The sequence below is a fragment of the Grammomys surdaster genome, unplaced genomic scaffold, assembly GCF_004785775.1.
Source record: "Grammomys surdaster isolate TR1022 unplaced genomic scaffold, NIH_TR_1.0 174, whole genome shotgun sequence".
In the NCBI taxonomy this organism is placed as follows: Eukaryota; Metazoa; Chordata; class Mammalia; order Rodentia; family Muridae; genus Grammomys; species Grammomys surdaster.
In genome coordinates, this window is record NW_021604622.1 from 5,892,692 (window position 1) to 5,914,300 (window position 21,609).

The 21,609-nt window shown below is 40.9% G+C and overlaps 1 protein-coding gene across 2 annotated transcripts; it reads right to left on the minus strand.

The window, feature by feature from the left end:
* Positions 1-232: 232 nt before the first annotated feature.
* Dnajc21 (DnaJ heat shock protein family (Hsp40) member C21) lies at positions 233-21,603 on the minus strand. 2 transcript variants are annotated; one of them, XM_028767670.1, is made up of 12 exons: positions 21,417-21,603; positions 16,522-16,615; positions 14,952-15,075; positions 14,603-14,725; positions 13,605-13,909; positions 12,562-12,713; positions 8,039-8,126; positions 5,376-5,534; positions 4,908-4,950; positions 2,928-3,100; positions 1,183-1,258; positions 233-706 (listed from the first exon to the last, which is right to left on the minus strand). In XM_028767670.1, exons 1-12 carry the CDS (start codon positions 21,511-21,513, stop codon positions 539-541), a joined length of 1,602 nt encoding a protein of 533 aa, XP_028623503.1. In that variant the 5' UTR covers positions 21,514-21,603; the 3' UTR covers positions 233-538. The 2 variants fall into 2 exon arrangements, with proteins under 2 accessions (XP_028623503.1, XP_028623504.1); XM_028767671.1 differs by lacking the exon at positions 21,417-21,603 and adding an exon at positions 17,378-17,467.
* Between the last annotated feature and the right edge of the window lie 6 nt (positions 21,604-21,609).

Here is a 21,609-nt window from a genome sequence, read left to right on the forward strand (position 1 = left end):
CAAACTGTATGTTAGTTAGCTCTATCTGAACTTAAGGAAAAAGTAGCATGGAACTGAATATTGGCCATTTATACAGAATTTTATATCAGAACTGGAGTCATGGTATCAAGTGTGAAAAGACATCTGTGATGTTTTTAAAAGAGATCAGAATATTTGAGAAATCACAAAACACAATGAAAATAACAATAAATAAAGACATTCTAGAATTAAAACACTGAAGCAGAAGGGCACATGTATGTGTCAAAATAATTTAATTTTCCCTGTACATTTCTGTTCACATGAGAAATCCAGATACACATTTATAATATTTACCTGTCATGAAACATTCAAGTGAATTCAGATGGCAAAGTAGAATTCAATCACTAGTGAAATGTTTAAAAATATATATTAAACAAAAATGTCTTTATAAGATAAAAATAATCTTCCACAATGCAATGAATTGCAGATCACTGAAATTTTAACTCTAGATTGTTTCAGTTCAGTTTTTGGTTCCAGATCTAGAGACAGTTAAAAAAAAAAAAAAGAATGAACAGTATTCCTATCTATTTCTACGCTTCTCTTTCTTGTTCCGACTACTAGTTCCACTGTTTAAAGACGCTGCTGCTGAGGGTGCTCTTGCATGACCAGTAGCCTTTAGATGATCAAACAGTTTATTCCGGGATGGAAATTCACTGTGGCAAGTGGCACAGCTGATGAGGACATCATTCTGAGAAAGGGGGAAAGCACATCAGAGCACATAGTAAGCTGATAAGAGTGTTTTATGATTTATTGCCAAGGTTAAACATCAAAGAAATGTAAATCTGACAGCTACCAAAACACAGATGTTCTCAGAAGATAAATGAACAAGCACTATGAACTCTCAAGGCCCAGACTGTCAACAGCTTTCACTGCATAGACTACAAGAGTCTGTGCTTCACGGCTGATCTTTACAACTTAACACACAGAACTCTTATCCCCAAGGTCTTTCTTAGATTATAGTTATAGAAAATGAAATAGCAACTTTGCCAGTACCTAGTATTTCCAATTCGTATATATTTTTATAGAATTTATGTTTGTAACTAGGTAGACAGACAGCATTCCATATGAATTCTAGTTCATTCTTGGAAAGCTCATCGATACAGACTAACACCGTTAAGACATGAACAAGGTCACCGTGGAGCCTGTGAGTATGGTTTGACCTACCACTGGTTGCGGTTCAGCAGGTACTTTGACGGATTTTTTCACATCTTTGGTTTTCTTTCCTTTGGATTTAGGAACACTGGAAAATAAATTATTTTATATGATACAAAAGTAAAAATCTTTTCTAGTTGTCATCTGCTTCTAAAAATATTCAAAAGATTAAATGTGTGAGTCAAGCTCATGTATTCATTTTAATGACTAATTTAGTTAATTTTCACATGTCAACAAAGAGCTTTAAAAAACAACCAGAGAAGTAAAAATTAAATTTGGCACAAAACTAAAGAATTTACTTAAAGCAAAAGCTAAATCGATGCCCTCAAAACATTCTTACGTGCTTATATACGTATTTTTATTGAAAAGTAGGAGCACTTCACACGTGCTGAACACTCAGTGCTGACCACACTAGTCCATGAGATTGAGTGCCCTATAACAGTAACTTCACTGGTTTTTTCTCCAGCTTATTGTTTTTTGTAGTACTTAGTTTTTAAAACATGTATCACGCTATACCCAGGCTAGTCTGGAGCTTACTATGTAGACTAGGTTGCCCTCAAATTCATAATAACCATCTTCCTCAACCTCCTGAAGGCCAGGATTTCTGGTGTTAGCTACCATGCCCAACTAACAACTTTCTGAACCTGATCAAGTCTGTAACAAACATTAACAGTTCCACAGTGAAATGAAAATAAAAACATTATAGTACATTTTTCATAAAATTAATTCACTATATACTAAGAAATTTGCTTTTATTAAAAATGGTATCTGGGGTGAGTATAAAATACAATATATGAAAATGTCATAGAACAAACTCATTGTTTTATATGCTGGCAAAGAAATTAATAATACAAAAATCACATCCTTCTGCTAATCTGGTATGTTCTCCTAGTGCCCTTAAAACCAAAACTCCCAGCACCAGTCACTGACGCCAGGCTCCTCATACTCTGCTTGAATCTTGAACACCCCTCTCAAACACCTTCCTCTCTGAGCTATAATCTGCTCTCTGCCATGTGACATGTGCTCAGATTACAGGCAGGCATGGTGTACTTCATTAGAAACAAAGTGAGGGTACTGAGGCAGGAGGACAAGTTTGAGACCAGCTTGAGCTATACTGACAAGAAAGGGAGTTCACCTGATTTCTTAACTGCTAAGGAATGGTAGAAGGAAGCACTTCTATATACACGACAAGAGCAGCACTGACAGGCTAAAGCAAAGCCACTGTTGGAAAGTAAGTTGGAAGGCAAGATGGAGCCATGAGACATCCCCAGTCCTGCTATTCCTCAGCAGTTAAGAAATCAGTTGAATTCTCTGAGTCCTCTTCTCACATCAGTAAAATAAGAAAACTGAACTATTATCAGTGGTTGCTGAACCCAACAGTCTTTTATCCTTCCCACGTGAATATTCATGGGAAGTCACATGAAAAGTAAACACTTAACTCTAGACACAGGAAGAGTCCCAACCTACAGCTCCACCTCTGACTCAGTCCTTATGTCCAGTGAATAGCCCAGAGGATCATTATGGAATAGGCCATGCACTTAGACTCTTCCCCTAGTAATGACCATGGTGATATTATTGTTGCCATAGTGATAGTTAGCTCGATGTCATTTCATACATCCATGCTTGTGTCTGTGTGGCTATGTACACTCAGTTTCGGTTCACACCTGACTCAGGCCTGGGAGGAAGTTCTTTGACTCACTCTTATGACCTACCATTAATTACTTAGTCATGAGGAAACAAAAGAAACTCTGCCTTACCTTTTAGCTTCACTTTTTGGATCCTCACAGGTGTCTGTAGTCTCTGTAATACAGACATTTTCTTGGGGCCTATTTTCTAATTCTTTGGCATTGTCTTCATTTGACTTAGTCTCTTCTGGATCAATCTTTCCTCCTTCTTCAGTTCCATTTTCATTGAAGCTGTCATCAAAATTCTAGAGAACATAGATGCCATTATAAAACCAAACTAACAATCAGTGCTCTTAACCTCTGAGCCATCTCTCCAGCCCATTTTTTTCTTAAAGAAAACCAATCTAATAGTAACAGCTTCATTTCCATATGTGTGTGCACATATATGTGTAGTGTGTGTATGTGCACACGAAGAGGCCAAAAGCAGCCATCAGGTGCCTTCTATGATCATCCTCTAACTTTCTGTGACAGGGTCTTTCACTGAACCTGATGCTCACAGATGGGCTAGGCTGGCTTACCTGCTAGCTCCAGGGAGCTGCTCCTCTCTGCCCTCCCCTTACAGATTACAGATAGATGCAACCATGCTTTTATTTTTCTTTAACATGAGTGTTGGGAAGCCAAACTAAGGTCTTCATACTGTGTAGCAGGCGCTTTACCAACTAAAGTGTCTCCTCAGCCCCTATATAATGGGTTGTGATATGTTTCTAAAACTTGCAAATTTACAAATCCCCTGATGCTCATTACAGGGGTATTACAGAAAATGTTAAGTGAATATGTGGATATGAGAAATAAATTTAACCTATATTTCTAATGATATTCATTTAATAATGTGAAAAAAGACAATGCATTAGCAAAAAGGAAAGGAAAAATTATACATACAGCCCAGTCACAATTTAATTAATATAACTTAATTAATTTAATTAAATGATCTCTATAGGAGAATCCAAGATGAATGCCTTGGTTGTAATGAAGCATTACTTTTACAGTCAGGATAAGCAATAAGAAGTCACAAACAAAGGTGTCTGGCAAACGTTACAGAGCGCAACTTTGTTTTATTCTGAGTGACAACTCGTCATGTTTGCACATTCACACCCATGTGTACTCTCCTTAACATACACGTTTTTCCTCTTGAACTAACTCAAACAAGTGGCAGGGAGATATGAGTCTCTATCATGTTTCTCTCAGAATAAAGCTAATCTCAGAGAAGTCCACATTTCAGGTCTTTGATTCAGGTCCACATAAGGTCTTTGATCCATTTTAAATGAGACTGTTGCACACAACAAAATTATTCTTTAAAATCAAAGATTAAAACCTTCCATGATAAATAAATTAAGTTTACATATACAATGACCCACACCCAGATTTTCCTATGTCCAGATTGTAATTGTTATCTTGACTGAAAAACCCTATCATGAGCTATATCCAATTTAAGAATAATGGCACTCAGTTAATTCCTATCAGGTGAGTTCTACATGCCAAAAACTTCAAGTATGCAATGTAATTACAGGCATACAAGGAGGAAAATGTAATAAATCCTGAAAACATTTCACTTCCTTTTGAACAATTTTCTAGAACTGAAGAGACTGTTCAGAGGGTGATGAGCCCATGCTGAAGTCCCGAGTTCAGACCCCCGTACCACAGAACAAAATGGGCATTGTCTATGTGCATGCGCCTGGAAGCCCAGTACTTCAGGGTGGCAATGAGGCTCTCAAGGACTTGCTGGCTTCCAACCTACTTGAAAAATACGGCTTCAGGTTCAGTGAGAGATTCTGCCTTAAAGGTACAAGGCAGAAAGTGACTGAAGAAGATATCTCTGGCATCCAAAAGTGTATGTAAAAGCATATGCACCCATACACATACACATACACACATCACATACATACTAATTTTAAAAGTTATAAATTTTACTAATTTATAAATGAGTGAAGCTCTTCCCCCTTACTACAGAGTATATTAAGTAAACAAGTACACGTCAAATCTATACCAGGTACTGTATTATTTATAGTGTATTAATGGTAGGAGTTAGATGTATAATAAAAACTTTCAACATACCTGTGCTGATTTCTGTTTCTTTTTCTTCTGTTTTTTAGAAAGTCTAAGAGCAAATGTAAATCAAAATGTTAAGTGTTTGACTTTGTGAAGATTTACTAAGTAAAAATAAAAAATACTGAAATGGAATGGTAAAAATGTATAATAATCTCATACATCATTAAAATGACAGAAGAATGCTCCCATTACTATTTTAGAAACACTGGACAAACAGTAATAAGCATACCAACCTCATAAGGAGGAAAGTGCTGTCAATACATTTATAACATAATCTATAAAAATGCCAGCCTAATGTCTCTACTCCCCATTTAAACCTGTAAGGCTCCTGCTACCTAGAGGAGATGCAGACAACTGCAGGGTAAGAAGTCACAAACAAAGGTGTCTAGAGGAACAAACTTCCTGGAGAAAACACACATAAATACTATCTCTAATGTGACCAAAGTGTCAGTGGCATTTAATACTGTGAATTACTTCTGCTTTGGTGTATCTTCCATTTCTTCCTCAGAATTGGCATTCAATAAATTTTCATCCATTTGAGCTCCTGAAAAATGTTCTTCCTCCTCCTCCAACTGCTGTTTTAACAAGGCAACCATTTCACGATGCTTCTTTGACTTCTCATGATTCTTCATGCTGAAAGAACAATCTGGTATGAGTGGCTATACTATGGTAATCACCCGTGCCCAGGTACACCATGGGAAGACTGTAACCACTGCCCTGCCAAGTGTTAGGATTCTACACAGAATAACAGAAGACTATCAGGACTGCCAGGAAGACCCATGAAGGAGTTCTCCCCCCCTCCCCCCCAATACCAGCATTCCCCACATTACTGTCTTTTTATTTAAACATATTTTCCTGCCAAATTCTCTATTTTTTTTTTATTTTGATTTTTTTTTTTCTGTTCTAAACTTAAAGTCTTTGCCAGGTTCCTTTTAATCACTAAGTATTTACTTAATCTGTCTATGTTGCAAGCCACAGGACAGACATCTAGGAATCTCTGGAAACTTTAACATCCTAATTGCAAGAAGGCCTAGAGAAGAGGTGGTGTCAAGCTTCAAAGAACAAGAATAGTTCATTTCCTTTTGCTTTTTCAACAGAGTATTCTCACCTCCTTCTTACTACCTTAAATGTGAGTTCAAACAGGTATCCCAAAACTCCACAGGCCGAATTAACTTATTTGATATACAGGAAACCAAAGACATTCTACAAACCAGGGCTAACAACACTAAACTGTGAAGCTGTAGTCTCAGGATATAGCTCATGGTAGAGTGGCTGACTACCATGCAGACAGTCCTTGGGTTTGGCCTTGAGTACCACAGAAACAGTAACAAAAATGTGGACACCAACCCTCTGTCATCATTTAATTTGTGTTCTGTTTAGATTTTTGAAATCTTCTTTTTCTTTATTTTGTTCCTTTCTACTAAAATTTTCCTTAGACCAAAGTCCTCTGGGGAAATCCAGGAGTCTTGAGTTGGAAAATAATTGGTCAAAATGATAAGGACATGTTAAAAAGACAAAGAAACTGGCATGACAGAATCCTTACTTCACAGAGCTGCAAACATGTGAACAGGAACAGGATAAGAGAAAATTATAAATCCCTGAAATATATGTCTAAGTTCAGTAGCAGAAAACATAGCATTGTTCCATCACCACTATAAAGGCTGGTACAGGTCGGTTTCCCTTTTCCAAAATGCCTGCTACCTGAGTTTAGATTTCAATTTTGAAATATTTATTAAAATGCAGTCAGGTATTTTGAAGCTGGAATCTAATCCTAAGCACAAAAGCCATTCATTCCTGTTTCATGTATGTCTTGAACATGTTCCTGGAAGGTCATTTTATGCAATATTTTAAATACACTTCATGTTAACTGATATCCTCACAAGGAGTCAGGTGCTGAATTTTCTGACATGTGGCACTCAAAAAATGTTTAATGTCTCTAAGGAGAATTCACTGCAAAAAAAAAAAAAAAATCTAACTCTACAGCACAAAACTGGATAGCACTTAGATTGAGTGGTCAAACTGCTGAACACCAGTAAGTACTTTTGAGTGCCAACAGACATGGGATGCTCAGAACACACAGCACAGCTGTACTGCTGCCTCCGGGGACTGCATACCTCAACTCAATCATAAATAAAGGGACAAACCCAGAAACAGAAATACTCTTTTAAAAAGGATGTAAATAGGATACAACAAGATCAAGAAAAAACAAACAACACATTCCAGATTAAAGGAAGCTAAACACATTAAGCTTAGTCATAGACTCCCAGAGTGGATTCTCTACTAAAATGGGGAAATAGAGTATACTACTAAAGAATACATTGGTGAAACTAGAATACGAACAATAAATTAGGTACAAGTATCATATCAATGTTACAATCTCTTAAAGTGATAACATTTCTTTGCTACTGAAAAACTATATAAAGAGATACTTAGATGTACAGAAGCACTGTATATGTAATTTTCAAATTATTGAGGGAAAAAACTGTACACTTGCGCATGCTTACACACCTATGTATGTGCAAAGAGCAAAACAAGCATGCAAACATTATGTGAGCAAGGAGCTAGGAAGTGCATCATATGCTATTCTTCTAACTTTTCTCTAGGTATAATTATTTCCAAAATAAAAACAAACTTAAAAACCTCTCTGCCTGTTGCCTTTGTGTTCTTGTTTCTACCTCTCCTGCCTCTCTTCCTACCCGGCACCTTTCCTTTGTTTATCTGGTACCTTCTCTTCTGACTCCCACAGCCCCATTCTCATCTTTGCCCTTTCTTCTTGACTGCAGGAGCTTTGCTTCTTTTCCCTAGTGACTTGGCTGTCATACTCCCATGCTCTTCCTTCCTCTACAGTGGTGCCCATGTGGAGGTGAGTTTCACTCCAGCAGTGCAGAGATGAGATCTGGTCTCATTTCTCCCTCACCTGTGCCAACCATGATTTATCATAGATGAATTTCTGCAAATAGCACACAGGAATATTGAAATATGTTAATGGCTACAACAGGCTTAAAAGCACAAATCACTCTTCTTATTGTACCAAACAAAAACCCAGAGGGTTGGGTACTGTTGATCAAACTGCGCCAACCATATTCTCCTCAACACCATGCCTGGAAGCAGAAGGAAAGTTCAAAGCCAGAACTTACGCCTTTTCTGTCTTAAAGGACTTGTCACAAGCGGGGCAGTACAGGTCATCGTAAAGCTCGGCCTCCTCAGCCTCATCACTGTCCTTACCTGTGGGAAGAAGCTCAAGTGTTAACAAAGCATGCATCCTTAGGATGGAATTCAGGATGCACACAACTTAGAAATAACTTTTTTATCCTTTACAAAAAAAATGCTGGGCTGGAGAGATGGCTCAGCGGTTAACAGCACTGACTGTTCTTCCAGAGGTCCTGAGTTCAAATCCCAGCAACCACATGGTGGCTCAAAACCATCCGTAATGAGATTGGATGACCTCTTCTGGTGTATCTGAAGACAGCTACAGTGTACTATTCATAAATAAAATAAATAAATAAATCTTTTAAAAAAAAAAAATGCTATTGGTATTGGAGTTGTCCCTTTTGAGCATCACTGTGTTTGAAAGAAGAATTCAAATTACTCACCTCATCCTTCAAGTTATTTTCTTAAATTTGTTCAGACGTGTCAGAAAAATCCTAAAACCATTAAGCACCACTGCCATGCCTTTACCTTAAGTTCTTTTTCAATCTTCTTCAGAGAGACGCGCTTCAAGCACACATGCATGAAGCTACCCCAACACTCCAGCTTAGTTTATAGTGCCCTCACATCACCACGAGCTCAGAAACAGCTACTGTCTTTGCAGAACTTTCTATTATAAACTGAGGCTTATTACAGCAAAGCAACTGCTGTCAACACCATCTATAGGCTCTAAGGGACAAACCTTAAGTGGGACTCTCAACAGACTTAAATTTCTACTTTTGAAAAAATAAGTAAAATGATTATTTCAGATTTATATTAATAAGGATGCCACAATGTCTCATATTCCACATTTTGGTTCTTTCCAGATAGAAATATGATTTTGAAAGACAATCTGACTCAAATTATTAATAGCCAAAGTACACATCCTATGTCCTTTGGGCAATGCTAACTTCAGCAAATCCCTTAATAAAGGATGCCTAAAACCTTAGATAGTACAGAACGAAATAATTATTGCCTGTTCCACTTCAACTCCATACTCATAAAATGTGTACAGAGCTACAGCATTACCATTGAAGCCTGTCAGCAAAACAGGCATGGTTTTCCTCAATTTCTCATGACCGTCATTCTTCCTAGATACCTCAGCAACCCCTGCAGATAACCTTCCCCCTTTCCTCCCATTTAAAGGAAGCACTGTATAGCTTCTCTCTGGCATATTCCATGTCAGCATCCATACTCATGTGTGGGGGCCATCATTACACAGAAGTTCTATGACTACAAGTTCTATGAAACCATCACAAATGAGCTGACATCTACTTGGCTAGTGAGGAAGACCTACTCAGGGACTAGGGAGCTGTGTACTGTGCAGACACTCTACACAGAGTTAGAATGGGACAGTGCAAGATTTCATCACATTATACAGGCCAAGGCAGAATTTAAAATGTAGAAGACTTTTGAATTATTTCTGAATTATTCCATTTAACATGCTCAGACCATAGTTGACTGAAAGTCACTCAAAGTGCAAAAGTAAATTGGAGACATAAGGGAGGGCCACGATGTCACGACATTTCTTAACTGCACATCAACTTCCAACACTTCCCGTGCATCGAATCATCGTTAATACATCAAACAGTTAACAAAAGTTCTGGCTTTAAAGCACGAAAATCTTTCTTCTACATACAGACTGCCATTTATTAAAGATGCTCTCTTTTGTCCATTGTATACTTTTGGCTTCTTTGTCAAAGGTCAAGTGTCCCTAAGTATGTGGGTTTATTTCTGGGTCTTCAATTCTATTCTATTGATTGACCTGTTTCTGAACCAATACCATGCAGTTTTTATCACTATTGCTTTGTAGTATAGCTTGAGGTCAGGGATGGTGATTCCCCCAGAAGTTCTTCTATTGTTAAAAATTCTTTTTGCTATCCTCGGTTTTTTGTTTTTCCATATGAAATTGAGACTTGCTCTTTCCATATCTTTGAAGAATTGTGTTGGAATTTTGATGGGGATTGCATTGAATCTGTAGATTGCTTTTGGTAGGATGGTCATTTTTACTTTGTTAATCCTACCAATCCATGAACATGGGAGATCTTTCCATCTTCTGAGATCTCCTTCAATGCCTTTCTTGAGAGACTTGAAGTTATTGTCATATATGTCTTTCTCTTGCTTGGTTAGAGTTACACCAAGATATATTATTTGTTACTATTGTAAAGACTGTTGTTTCCCTATTTTCTTTCTCAGCCCATTTACTATTTGTATAAATGAAGGCTACTGATTTGTTTGAGTTATATCTAGCCACTTTGCTAAAGTTTTTTTATCAGCTCTAGAAGTCTCTGGTACAATTTCTGGGGTTGCTCATGCATACTATCATATCATCTGAAAATAGCGATACCTTGACTTCTTCTCTGCCAATTCCAATTCCCTTAATCTTTGTATCCCCTTGATCTCTTTTTGTCTTATTGCTCTAGCTAGAGCTTCAGGCACTATATTGAATAGATATGGGGAACAACCTAGATATCCCACAACAGAAGAATGGATACAGAAAATATGGTTCACTTACACAATGGAATACTATTCAGCTATTAAGAACAAAGACATCATGAGTTTTGCAGGCAAATGGAACTAGAAAATATCATCCTGAGTGAGGTAACTCAGACCCCAAAGGACATGCATGTATGTACTCACTAGTAAGTGGATATTAGCCAAAAAAAAGTACAGAATACCTAGGATACAATCCACAGAACTCAAGAAGGTTAACAAGAAGAAGGGCCCAAGTGAGGATGCTTCAATCCCACTTGGGAGGGAGAAGAAAAACAATCACAGGAGAGAGAGGGAGGACCTGGGTGAGAGAGGGAGGAGGAGGTGAAAAAGGGAACAAGATCAGGTACTGGGGGGAGGGGACAAGAGAGAAGCTCTGAGGGCTTGCAGAGTCCACATCTAGTAGAAAGACAGGGCATCAAGTGGAGAGATGGGGTTGCCATCCCACAGTCAAAAATTCTGACCCAGAATTATTCCTGTCTAAAAGAACACCAAGGACAAAAATGGAGAAGAGACTGAGGGAAAGACAGTCCAATGACCAACCCAACTTGGGATCCATCTCAAGGGGAAGCGCCAAGGCCTGATACTATTACTGATGCTGTGGACAGGAGCCTAGCATGGTTGTCCTCTGAGAGACCAACAAGGAGTTGACTGAGACAGACACAGATACTTATACACAACCAATGGACTGAAGTCAGCTTGAATTAGGGAAAAGCTGGAAGAAACTGAGGAGGGCTACCCCACTGGAAGACCAACAGTCTCAACTAACCTGAACCACTGAGATCTCTTAGACACTGAGCCACCAACCAGGCAGCATATATGAACTGGTTCGAGCCGCCTGACAGCAGAGGACTGCCTGGTCTAGGCTCAGTGAAAGAAGAAGATGCATCTAGCCCTCGAGAGACTTGAGGACCCAGGGAGTGAGGAAGCCTGGTGGGGCAGCGGCATCCTCTTGGAGAAGAATGAGATGATGAACTGTGGGAAGGCAGAAAGGGAGGGGAGCAAGACTAAACTTAAAAAAAAAAAAAAAGTAATTTAAAAAAAGAAAAAGAAAACTCTGGATTTTAAAAGTACTCATATGTTCTCAGACATATCCCACAATTTCAGACTCCTACTTTTCTCATCAGTTAAACGAAGATAATTTCCTTAGCAAAATCTCCACTTAAGGAATATTATCTGAAGACCAGGCAAGGTCTTATATGTAAAAGGACTTCATAAATTATAGAAATGTAATTAGATCATTTCACATTTATAGAGTGTTCTATACTTTTCAATGCACATACTACTTGACTCATTAACCATTCATACTCAAACCATTTTGGAAAAAAAAAAAGACGTCATCTGAGTTACTTGTCTGGAAATCTACAGTTTGTAAATAAGTAAAATTAGGGAACTCTATTCAGATCAGTTATGTGGATGGAAGAACTAGTAATCATGAGAAAATCAGGATCATAGGTCATCAGTGCTCAAAGGCCTAACCCTGTTAAAATACATACTCAGTGTCTGCACTCTAACAATGTAAGTAGAGAAAAGGGTCTTCTTCCCTAAGTCGTACGTGGGAGGAACAAGACACATATAACATACATACTCCTATGCAACAGCTACTGTACTAAATAGATATTAAAACCTGCCGGGTGCGGTGGCGCACACCTTTAACCCCAGGACTCCAGAGGCAGAAACAGGCAGATCCCTGAGTTTGAGGCCAGCTGGCCTACAGACCTAGTTCCAGGACAGCCAGGTCTATACAGGAAAAACCTATCTGGAAAAACAAACAGCAAGCAAAATGTTCTTTAAGTGCCTGTTAGAATTCGACCTAGAAAACAGGACTGTGGCCCTGTACCATTAAGGACAAGTCAGATGCTCTCGGGTTTTCATTTGCTCTTTCGTTCTCTGCTTCTTACGCTTGGGCCACTGTAGGCATATTAAGTACACACAATAACACTTACTTTCCAAAATTACTTAATCTAACAAGAAACATTACCATCTAATCCGTCTTTGGGCTCCTGCTCCTCCTCTTCATTTTCATCTGATCCATCTCCAAACTCCTTTTCGTACCTCGCTTCCATCTCCTGGAGCTCCTTCTCCAAATTGGCCATAGTCATCCAGCTCTGCTCTCTGTACTGCTCTGCCAGCCTAGACACACAGCAGAGTCTCAAATCCACTGGAAAGCATAGTTCTGTAAAGCTATAAACTAGCCCTAGTGAGAATACCCCTGATGCTGCCAATGAGAGGAAACCAACCACCCATCCTCAGCTAGGATTGGTGCAAAGTCACTGGGACCTATCTGGTTTTAATTGCTCTACTAAGTAATAGGACTTGAAATATAACCCTCAGCAGCCCAGTCAAAGTCTTCAGGTGACTTTACGTGGTAAGTATCAAAACCAGAAGATACTGCATGGGAGCTAATAGCAGGACTCTGCGGTTTGGGAGATGGCTCAGCAGGAGAATAAACTTGCTGTCAGGCCTGAGAATCTGAAACCCACATAAAGGAAAGAACTGGTCTATGCAAGCTGCCCTCTCCACTTGAGTGTCCCAGACATACAAAATGAATTGTTTAAAGTTAAAAAAATATTTTTTAAAGAGCAGGGCTTTGGGTTAGACTTCTTGAACTCTATTCCCAGCTGTGACTTACCAGCTACAATGCCTCATTTCCTCACAAGAGAAAGCAGAAAAGATTTGAACAGACTGTTCCACAGAGTAAGAATTCAAGTAACACTAGCTGCTAACAAACTTTAGTAGAGATAAAAGATCTCAAGTATAAAGAGCCTCTGAAGGAAAATATGTAAACAAAAACCTAGATGTTTACACAGTAGGTGAAAAAACATAGTAGGTGAAGAAACAATGCCAGAATTCAGAGATTTTAAAAAGAAGAAAAACTGTTGTAATCTGTAAGCCAGGATAATAACCAGACTTAGCACAGAAGCTTCATGATGGCTCTCTTTGGACAGGCTCTACCATGCTGGCCACCCTACTGACAACCACACAGACCCACGTCAGCAGAGAGGATCGTTCCAGATTGCATACTTGGCTTGCTTCAACTTCTGCTGCCTCCTCATCTCCTCTGCCTTCCTCGCCTTCTCTGCATTCTGCTCCTCCACGAGCTTCCGATGTGCCTGCACTCTCTTATCTCGTTTACGAATGAAGGCTACGAGCTGGCGCACCAGTTCATTTTTCTCTTTCCTTGCTTTGTCTCGGATTTTTTTGTTTTCTTTTTCCATCGCTCGTTTTTCCCAGCGGTTCGAGGCTTGCCGAGTATCATACTCTTCCTTCCAGGCAAAATTCTTTTGTGTGCAGAAACTCTGCCAGTAAGCGTAGAAAGGGTGTACCACCTAGTGTCAAAGAAAATGGGTAAAATTATTTTGTTTTTACTTAAATTTAAAAAGGCAGAAAATATTAAGGAATAATATATCTTGTAGCTTTTTTTTCATGTATCTAAGACTACTTCTGTTGTGTGTGGTTTTTTTTGTTTGTTTGTTTTTTAAAATTTTGCAGTGCTAGGGACTGAACCTAAGCCTTTGTGAATGTTCTACCACTAAATCACAACTCTAGACCCTCAGACACTAACATCACTGGACCAGATAGACAGTTCTCTTAAAGACTTTCCAGGAAGAGACATTCATTCTCCTAAGCAGATTTAGAAAAGAAAAATAGTCTCGCTGACTAGAAAGACACTACTATAACCACAAAGAGAACAATTCAGTACTACGAGCCAGGTAGAAGCTCCAGCCAAAGTGAGGGAGAAAGACAGGTCAGGGGACAAAAGATGATTTCTTGTACATCTTGAAAACCCTGAGAGTCACCAGGCGGTGGTGGTGCACGCCTTTAATCCCAGCACTTGGGAGGCAGAGGCAGTCGGATTTCTGAGTTTGAGGCCAGCCTAGTCTACAGAGTAAGTTCCAGGACACCCAGGGCTACCCAGAGAAACCCTGTCTCGAAAAACAAAAAAAAAAAAAAAAGAAAAGAAAAGAAAACCCTGAGAGAGAAGCCCAGGAGAGTGAGATGCAAAGTAGCTTTTCTTTTACCGTGTCATAGTCGCTCTGGGAGTCGCCAAAGGTTGGAAAATCCTCAACATCTCCCTCTGACATACACTCCAGTTCTTCTTTTGCAATCAGCTCAAAGACATCACGATACACTGCATAGAAACCCTAAAACAAAATAAAGCAAACTCAGAAAACAGGATTTCGTGCTGAGGCAGTACAAGTCCCAGCCCTCTACCTCAAGTGTCCTTCATCCACACGTGCCCTTCATCCACACGTACCACAGCTTAAACAGGAACAGATGTGCGTTCACTTCCTATATAATTTTGAGACAGCTCCACATTTGAGTCCTACTTAACCACTTGAGGAGAAAGTAGAAGTCTTCCTATCTTACCTTTTCATCGTCCCCATAACCAGAATAACAGGTAACTGTGAAGTAATGAAGCAGATCTAAGCTGTCGTCTTGATATTCTCCATCAAGCCCTCCTTTAAGTAAGGCCTCTCTATGGTTATCATACCTAAAAAAATTCAAAAGTGAAAGGAGCTGGACAATAAGGACTTATCTAAATACAATTACATAAAACTTCACACGGCCTCTGTCCTTCTCAAGCAGTCAACATAACAGTGTATGTCTCAACATGTGCAACTCATAACTTCACGGCTTTAAAGAAATCTGACAAGTATAAGACTTGGAAGTCTTTCAGGACTAAAGACTAAAATCATGCCTGCAACTTCTAATGCCATATATAATAGCAGCCCCTATAAACTAGGAATTCTAGACTCTCCCTCAACAGGTAGCTGAAATCCGTAGGAAAGAGAACCACTAAATGGTACAGTATTGAACATAATATGGTCCATAAGTATATATTTATGACCTGGGAATCTACCATCACTCACCTGGAAAACTTATTTGTATTTATAAAAACTTCAGCTAGGAAACACACTCACTCTAATTTGCTCTTCATAAAAGGTCTGTAATAGTATTTATTATCCTTGCTTGATACAGCAGGAAACTAAAGCTCAATAATATTAATACTGGTTGTTCATCATCATAAAGTCTGTAAGTAGCAAGAACAGAATTCTAAGTCAGGTCACCCCTACTACATGGGATATCAATACTGCCTTTTAAGAAGGCAAATGGCTTTGTTTGGTTTTTGGAGAGAGAATCTCCCTATATAGCCCAAAGTGGCTTGAAACTCCCTCACTACATGGCCTAGGTGACTGTTTTGAGGACAGGGACCATACGCAGAGACAACAGGCATGTGCATACATCTGGCTTTAGTTCAGAATTTCAAAGTCCTTATAGAGAAGTTTAAGCTCTCTATGAGGTTTAAGAGAATCTGTACAAAATTTCCTTTTAACCCTTTCTCTGTTGATAGTCAGTGTGCAGTACAGAGTTTCAGCAGATGACTTTCATGGCAGCACCTTGTTAGGAGCAGGATTTCTATTACAGTCTGAATTCAAAACCTAGTCACTTGAAAATTCAGAACCACAAACATACAAATTCTTATTACAAAACGAAACTGTATTATGAGCTCATCTTTGTTAAAAGGACCTATTTGTACAGTAAAATTTATTCAAGTACTCTACAGAAATGTATTGTAATTCTTACATTAAAATAATTAAAGTAAGAATTGCTATGAAAATAAACTTCCTTCCTGTGTAACAATTAACTTGTCATACACTAAAGGAACCCCACTCAGTGAGAAACCACTCGCAGCATCTGAGTTAAAGCTATGTAACATCACCAGACTTGTTTCATGGATAACACCAGACAGTTGGAATAATCATCCCCTAAGTTCCTTCCTGCCCACATACTGCACTTTACATAACGAAGAGGTGACAGATGCTTCAGAGCACTCCCAACCACTCAGTGTGTTAAATTGTTAAGAAACCAACGACCTCATACTGACCATTCCTGCTAACAAATTAAACACAGATAAAAGAGGCAACACAATACTTACCACGCTCTTTCCTGAGGGTCACTTAAGACATCATATGCAGCTTGGATTAATTTAAACTGCTCAGCTGCTTCTGCGGCATTATCCAGATTTTTATCTGTTAAGTAAGATAAAGTCACAGAAATGTAGTCACGAAAAAAGTAGACGCATAGGCCATCAAAATGGCGAAGTGGGGAAAGGAGCTTGTTCTCAAGCCTGAACTCAGTTCTGGAACCTGTATGGCAGAGTGAAAAGCTAGATCTTGTCAGCTGATCTTCCTCTAGCCTACACATCGTCTCATGTACCCTCCATGAAATACCTGGAGTAGGCCATATACCTACATGTATACAGATATGTATGTGTATATAGGGGTGTGTATATGTGTGTATGTATATGTGTACTTATGTGTGTGTATACATATATATGTATATATAAATACATATACAATATACTTTTCTTTTGAATAAGCTTGGCATGGTGTGCAGGTTTTTAACTTCAGCACTTGGACAGCACATGCAACCGAATCTCAGAGTTCAAAGACCAGCTTAATCTAGCTAGTTCCAGGCCAGTAAAGGCTACATAGTTAAACGCTGTATCAATATGTGTATCAAAATATATATATAAATTTTAAATAGTAGGGGCTGCCAACGTGGTACAATAAAGGATAAAGACACTGCCCATCAAGCTGGACAGCCTGAGTTCAATCACTGAGACCCACATGGTAGGAAAGAAAGAATCCACGGCTACCATTTGACCTCTTACCTCCACATGTGCACCTTTTTTTTTTTTGCACACACGTGCTAATTATTCTTTTATAAGTTATGCTTCCTTAACTACAAAACTCAAAAGCAACTTTGCCTGCAAATGCAGCAGCACTGACCTGCTTCATTCGTGTTTAAGTCCCCCTTCAGTAGTACTGGAATGACCAACAGCAGATGCAGGAGGAAAGCAAGGTAGGGGATGAGATGAGATGAGACTGGACTGGGCAGCAGACCTCATTGTGGGCTCTTGCCGTCTCCAGGAATACTCGTGTGACAGTGTGAAGAATTCAAATAGCTTCAAGGGATGAAGCACAGAGGGTAGGAGGGAACAAATGAAGACCAGCCCACAATCATGTCCATGAGGCTGGAAGCAGGTCCTCCCAACCTGAGACAGCCTTAGCAGAAGCTATAAGCTAAGCCACTCCCACATTCTATGCTTCAGAACCCTCGGAATCTGCATAATGAACTGATATACACCAGTTTTTGTTTGCTGTTTTAAACCCTAAGGCTTTGATAATTTTGTCCCATCATAAGTGGATAATACATACATAAATTAAATGTTTGAATCTAACATGGAACACATCAAGTTCTTTAAGCTACCACTACTCAATACTTGTCTTCTCAGAGTTTAAGATATGACAGAATGTGTTTGTCCAAACAGCCATGCAGCTGACTATTTGTCTCCATGGCTGCAGAGGGCACTGTGCCTCCTCTCATTTGTCAGCAGCACCCGATCCCAAGCCATAGGAGTGGCTTTCTGCCAAATACCTAACACTAATATTTTTCCAAGCGTAGCAGTTTGCCACGACTCTTTTATCCTGTAAAACTAAAAGTAGTCTTACATTAACGAAAAATAATTTCCAACTGCTATCTATAGCTTTGTGTATACCTCACTGTCCATGAGGAGTGAAACAACATAATCCTAATGCCCCTTTCAGAGTGCACCCACTTGAAGACAGCATTAGCCAATCAACTGTGTTCTGACTGAGAATGCCCCCCCCCACGGGCTCAAATGTTTGAATATTTGGTCCCAGTTGGTGGAATTGTTTGGGAAGGATTAGGAGGTGTGGCCCTGTTGGAGACGTATTACTTGAAGACTAAGACCATTTTGAGTTAGCTCTCTCTGCCCCCTACTTGCAGATCTAAAGCTCTTAGCTGCTGCTCCAGACACCTGCCACCTTCTACTCAGCCACCATACACAGGATAGAACTCTTTTTTCGATAAGTTGCCTTGGTCGCAGCATGTTATCACAGCAATAGAAAAGTAACTGAAATAAGATGCAAAGAGAAGTTTACCAAGTGATGCTTCCTGGAAAACCACTGCTCTCCTGGGAAAAGGTGTGGGCCTGGGTGGTCCTTGTTACAGTGTACCCTTAACCCACCTGCTGTTTCCTCCTCCAGCTTTAGCTCCCAATTACAAGAACTGTATCGGACAAATTCATACCCCAAATGTACTTCTTTTCTGTTCTTCACCATTAAAGTTTAGGTGTAACCACATGACTAAGTTAATAAAATCTATGAAAGTATTCTACAGTGGGTTTTAAGAATCTTACTTAAAAGCCAGGCAGTGGTGGCGCACGCCTTTAATCCCAGCACTCGGGAGGAAGAGGCAGGCGGATCTCTGAGTTCGAGGCCAGCCTGGTCTACAGAGTGAGTTCCAGGACAGCCAGGGCTACACAGAGAAACCCTGTCTCGAAAAACAAAACAAACAAACAAACAAACAAACAAAAAAGAATCTTACTTAAAGCCAGGTGGTGGTGGCACACGCCTTTAATCCCAGCACTAGGGAGGCAGAGGCAGGCGGATTTCTGAGTTCGAGGCCAGCCTGGTCTACAGAGTGAGTTCCAGGACAGCCAGGGCTACACAGAGAAACCCTGTCTCGAAAACAAAAAACAAAACAACAACAAAAAAAATCTTACTTAAAAGGCAACTAGCACAAACCCTTGTCTTTACACATTCATTCTCCCGTGACTAGTGTGTGTGTGTTCCTTTTTATCAGTACTGCACCTAGTCCAACTTCTTCCCATTCCTTCCCCAAAGAAGTTTGTAGAAAGTTTTTAAACACATAAAACCCATGCATATACCATCTAGTAACAAGATATAACTTCTGAGTGGAACTTTTCTCTTAAATAATGTTTTCAATCGGTCACATGGCTTTCACTTTACATAAGTTTATCTGAGCTAGATGGTTGTCGAACTAACAGCCAGAGTCTAACAAACAAGCAATAAAGGAGTCTACATTTTGGCACAGGTGTCACAGTCTCTGAAGTTTACCAGGCGCCCATCCTTGCACTATTCTCTGTGGTTTTCTCTTGACACAAGCCCATACTCTGCTGTTACCTCCTAAACCTTCTTAGGATGCCTTCTGAAGATTCGTTGGGCTGCCCCTTGCAAAAGCTTGCTCTGAGAAGGCACCACTTCTTCACAGGTCTCTACTCCTCTTGATACAGCAGCACTCCTACCTACGGCAGCCCCGTGGTGATGCGGGCCTGTGCCTGCTCACTGACCCTTTATCACTGTTCCTTCTAGTGGTCTCCTCTACCACCACTGTTTCACTATCTCCTCCCTCTCTCTGTGCTCTTGTCTTCGAGCCACTCCTCTCAAGCACTGAGAAACTAGCATCTTGCTCAGTATTTCCACTATGGTACTCCTGGCCTCATCTCCAGGCTGGCCTCCCTCCCTGAAACACACTCTCCCATTACAACCAGAGAGAAACTTGAAAAACTGGCATTTACGACGCTGCTGTTTCCAGTTCTTCTACGGTCTACCAAAGCTCTAAGCTCTTAGGCTAAAATCCTACTCTAGACTTCTGCACATCCCTCCTGGCCTGCTCCTACTTGGTTGGTTATGCCAGCCTCTCTCTTACGCTCCTTCCCTTCCTCCTCTCTCCAATAGGCACGCTGCCACCCTATCATTTTGTGTCTCCACTACAAGTTCCTTCCCAGCCATATTTCCCAGGTGGCTTTCCCCATCTCTCATCCACAGACACAAAGCTGGCCAGGCAAGGACTCATCAACAGTTCAATCCGCCCTCACGCAGACATTCGCTTCTAGGATTCAAACTGCCTGTTTTCTTTCCTGTGTCTCCCCAGAATGCATGTCCAACCATGACAGAGACTTCTCCTGCCTTGTTCCCCTAGCAAAGCAAATGTATCTGCCCTTAGAATTAATTCTCTGTCTTGCCCTTTCCCATTCTGACAATCAAGGCACTCCTAACTTCCTTCCAATTCCTAACTCACCTTCTAGTGATAATTAGCCATGCCGGACGGTGGTGGGGCACGCCTTTAATCCCAGCACTTGGGAGGCAGAGGCAGGCGGATTTCTGAGTTCGAGGCTAGCCTGGTCTACAGAGTGAGTTCCAGGACAGCCAGGGCTATACAGAGAAACCTTGTCACAAAAAAAAAAAAAAAAAAAACATTAGCCATTACTCTATGTCAATGTTTTTCTGCCATTTCTACATTTTCTTTGGACTTATCTACCGTGACTATTTCTTTCACGTGAAATAACCCAAGCCTGGTGGCAATGAACAATAATCCCAATTACTTGTGAAGGTGAGGCTGGAAGATCACATGCTCAAAGGCTGCCTTGGCAACATAGCGAGACCCCATCTCAAAACGATTCGTTAAAAACAGGGGCGAGTGTCCTGGATGGCGGAGTGCTTGCCAGCAGGTGCGCGGCGCTGGCTTGAATTCCCAGTACCCAGAGAGGCGGAAGAGAGCCTCAGGAATCTCAAACAGACGGGGTTCAACTACTAAGTTTCGTCAAAGTCATGCAGACCCGTTTTACAGCAACAGAAACCATCCCGGGGAAGCAAACTCCTAAGTAACCTAGCCCAGTCCTCTGGACAGTCTTCCTAATTAGAACGCGCCGGGGAAAACTCGTGTCCTGTGCGGAGCCGGGTCTCCGGGAGCCTGGGAACTCTGAAAGCGGGCGCGAGCGGGCCTGTTTAAAAACCAGACCCCGGCCGGACGGCGTGAGGGGCCGGCAGCCGGCCGCAGGAGTCGGAGGCGGCTGCACGCCGAGTCCGCCTCTCCTCGGCGGTGCGGGCAGGGCCGCGCTGTCCCTACCGTGTTAGCCCCGCCAGGCCCGGCGGCTGGCGGGATCGACCCGGCCGGGGTCTCGCGAGCCACGGGGAGGCTCCCCGCCCGCCGGTCACCTACCCGGGTGCCACCTCAGGGCCAGCTTCCGATAGGCCTTCTTGAGCTCCTCCTCGCTGGCGTCGCGCCGCACCCCCAGTGCCTCGTAGTGACACTTCATGGCGGGGCTGGACACCGGGCCGGAGCCGGGGCCCGGGGCGGGGCCGACACCCGGGCCCGGGAAGAAGCGGCAGCGGCGGCGCTGGCTGTCTTCTCC

Coding starts and splice junctions, on each gene's coding strand:
- Dnajc21 (XM_028767670.1), bottom strand. CDS start 21,513: ATGAAGTGTCACTACGAGGCACTGGGGGTGCGGCGCGACGCCAGCGAG. Junction 3,101..4,907: donor AGAAACAGAAATCAGCACAG/GTATGTTGAAAG, acceptor TATGTTCTCTAG/AATTTTGATGACAGCTTCAA. Junction 1,259..2,927: donor CCAAAAAGTGAAGCTAAAAG/GTAAGGCAGAGT, acceptor TTTATTTTCCAG/TGTTCCTAAATCCAAAGGAA.